This window comes from Cryptomeria japonica, chromosome 10 (assembly GCF_030272615.1).
Source record: "Cryptomeria japonica chromosome 10, Sugi_1.0, whole genome shotgun sequence".
Classification (NCBI taxonomy): Eukaryota; Viridiplantae; Streptophyta; class Pinopsida; order Cupressales; family Cupressaceae; genus Cryptomeria; species Cryptomeria japonica.
Window position 1 is genome coordinate 286,914,909 of NC_081414.1, and position 3,527 is coordinate 286,918,435.

At 39.7% G+C, this 3,527-nt stretch overlaps 1 protein-coding gene across 1 annotated transcript; it reads right to left on the bottom strand.

Annotated features, from left to right (window-relative positions):
- Positions 1–835: 835 nt before the first annotated feature.
- Positions 836–2,934, bottom strand: LOC131859074 (linamarin synthase 1-like). Its single transcript, XM_059212599.1, has 2 exons — positions 2,346–2,934; positions 836–2,263 (listed from the first exon to the last, which is right to left on the bottom strand). Exon 2 carries the CDS (start codon positions 2,220–2,222, stop codon positions 1,344–1,346), a length of 879 nt encoding a protein of 292 aa, XP_059068582.1. The 5' UTR covers positions 2,223–2,263; positions 2,346–2,934; the 3' UTR covers positions 836–1,343.
- Positions 2,935–3,527: the final 593 nt, after the last annotated feature.

Genomic DNA, 3,527 nt, shown 5'->3' on the forward strand with positions numbered 1-3,527 from the left:
TAAGGCAAACAGGGTATCAAATCCTAGAACAGACGCGTATAGGGATCTTGCAGCGGATTGAAGATCATCCAGTTGGTGGAACTCTTTAATTTATCGATTACAGTCTGCAAATACTCTGCGGAAACAGGGGACACCCATTGATCTTGAAAAAAAGGAAGAACAAAACAGCCAAGGGGGGCCAAATGTTAGATTCGTTGGGTGAAAAATAATTTTAAGATAATTCTTGTCCATGGTAATAATGATATGGTGAATTATCTACAGAAGTAAAATAGCAGCAAAACAAAAACTTTTAGGGGAAGAGCATCAGTAGTCGTTATAGTTAATTCACCCATTCACAAATCTTAAATGGTATAGCTATTGATCTGGTTTATGGGTAGTAACAATGTACCTTGTGGAATCAGTTATGCACACAAAGGTCAAAAAGTACACATTTCAAAGTATACTCAAAATCGCTAGTACTTGTTGACAAATGTTCCAATAGTGGTGTACACATGTTCCAATAGTGGTGCACAAAGGGGCCAATTATGAACAAAAAATTATAAAAAATGATCGACTATTGATACAAAACAAATTTATTAATGGTGTTTTCACTGTAAGACTATTAGAGGTCAATATTGGAGGTCAATATGACAATAAAATGACAGTTATTAGAATTATGTTATATAAAAATTAAACAATAAACAACGAAACAGTGAAATATTGCAAAAATTTGTATGCCATTCAGTGTGTCATCTGCTGGAAATTGTTTGTATTTACTCGACACAAATCATTGCGTTTATAGACAGCCATGGCGGTGATGATCATAGTAAAGTATAAATGCATTTGACATCTGTAATAAAATGCATTCAAAACAAATCTGATATTTGATATGAACGATAAATTGAAATGACATTTGACTTATTTCAGTAGTGACTGCCAGCCGTGAACGAAACCTACCAAAACATTCTACATTTACTTGAAACAGTTTTGTGGTGGAAAATTCTACATTTACTTGAAACAGTTTTGTGGTGGAAATTCGCAGTTTCTTGATAAAGATTTGGAGTTTGCCAGCGTGAGACTTACTAGCCACGGGATAGGTTACTTAAAACAAATCATCATCAATCGTCAAACTGTATACCAGTATCGTGTAAACTAAAAACTGTGTCCGGCATGAAAAAGACCGTATACCGGCTTGAGACAGGTTTTACCTAAAACTTCACACTATATGTAGCCTATCGGCTAATGAAACTAAGACCAAGAGTTGTATAGAAAATGGGCGCTTCAAATTACAACTAAAAATTGTCTCATCATTGCTTTCCGGCTCATCCACATTCCTTTTCTATGGAGTCTATGAATGCAATAATTTAGCTTTTCACAAATTTCATCATTGCATTGACGAATAGAGTATAATTAGTAAAAGATAACCCACCTTCTTTCACCGTATTCTTCGCTATACCGTTCCATTTCTTCGTTTCTTCCCTGATTGTCATGCCTTCTTCTGTAGCTACTAATCTTTCGATCGCTCTTCTGAACTCCTCTTTCTCTATTAACCCATCGTTATTGGCTTTCAAAGGCAGCCCCACCTTCCAAACATGTACAACATATGTGCTCTTAATGAACTGGTCAGCGAAATAAGGCCAACAGAGCATCGGAACTCCCATTGTGATGCTCTCTTGTACAGAGTTCCATCCACAGTGGGTCACAAAACAAGCTATGGAAGGATGGGACAACACCCCTAACTGTGGAGCCCAAGACACTATGCACCCTCTATCTCTAACCCGATCCAAGAAACCCGCAGGCAAAACGGCGGTAGCCCCATCCGTTAGATCCGAGCGTACAACCCAAAGAAATGGTCTCTGGGTAGCCTCCAGCCCCAGAGCAAGCTCTTCCACTTGCCGGTTATTCAACATAGCCACACTCCCAAAAGACACATAGATCACAGATCGCTCACTCTGGTTTTCTAACCACTCCAAACATTCCATGTCATTTTCCCAAAAGCTTGGGGTAGCCATGGTCGACATGTTTCTGTCACCGTCCAGAAACTCGGGAGAAATCAATGGACCAATGGGATAAACACCCACTTCTTTGGACAAATCATCAGCTACACCAGGCTCTAGCTCGTAAAACGTGCTGAACAAGATCCATTCGATATTAGCCATTTCTTTTCCCATACGAATCCCGTGCTGAAACAAGTATTCTCCTCCGTACAACCATGGCAGATGAGCAGAGTGTAGCGGCGGCATAGAGGGAAGATACTTTTGAATCGCATCCTCCTTTGGAATACCTTCAACAACAACATTTACAGATCGTCTTAGACCAAAGCAGTATCATCAAATTAAATAAAAAAACCACATAATTTCTTTTACCATCGGAAGGAAGAAGCCCTAGGGAGACGATCTTGGAACCGAAGTAGCGGATGGCAAAGGTGGAAACGAGCGACGTTTGGAAAGCTGCCAGCAAAATATGATGGCGTTTGGCCACTGTATGGAGGCCAAAGCAAGTCCAGATATCTGCTATTATGCAAGTGACATTTTGCTCTTCATTTTTGTCGTTTATTTCCTGAGCAACTTTGTCAATTACAGAAGGCCCGAGGCAATTTCAACCTCCCTAGAAAAAAATTCGATGTCCTCGATAAGGTACTTCCCACCGCATGCCTTGGGAAGCTGTCCTCCAGGAACAAAAATCATTCTGATCCTTTCGCTTTTATGATGCATGTCTGTATCCTTGTTGGCTTTGATCATTCTTTGATGACTGACTTCAGTGTTAAGGAAGGTGATGAAGAATCCATCAGAAGCAAGCTTCCGGGCGAGGTGCATCATGGGATTTATGTGGCCCTGCGCAGGAAATGGAATGAGAAGGGCATGAGGCATCTTACCTTTGCAATTACTGGCACTCATCTTTGTTCTTACTAGTCTTGCCATATAATCCCTTACCGTTGATTCCTTTAAGAATTTCACTTGGAATTGTACCGTTGGCCAGATTTTCTCACTTTTTATTATCATGCTTTTAAGTGGTTTTGATGTTTTGCCCGTAGCGCACCTCAAAGCAACACATCCAGTACATCTTGGAGGTTGCTAATTTTTGTGCTTTACGATGCCGCTAAAATAAAATGTCAGAAGTGAATGTGAGATTCAGAGAGGGCCCCGTAGTGGGGGCTGAAGCTATTCTAGGTTCAAAACAGATTTTTTTGTACAGCGTAATAGCGATGTGTTAGTCAATCACAGTCGTTTATTGCAAAATCGATAGTATAAAACGTGCGACTAACACGTGTGTTAGTCAATCTGTACTGTCGTTTTGAAACCAGAATGACGCATCTGTAGTGCGGTAGGGTTCTATATTGGGTAGCGCTGAAGAAAAGTGGCTATGCAGTCACATAAGAAAGTTCATCTTATATATCTTACTTTTTATGTGGCTGTATAGCCACTTTCCAGTTGATAAGATAGGTCAGTTTATGTATCTTATTTACTTACTAGTATGTAAACTACATCAAGAATGAAAGGGTTCTATGCAACATCTTATCCATAATGGATGAATAACATTCAATTTTT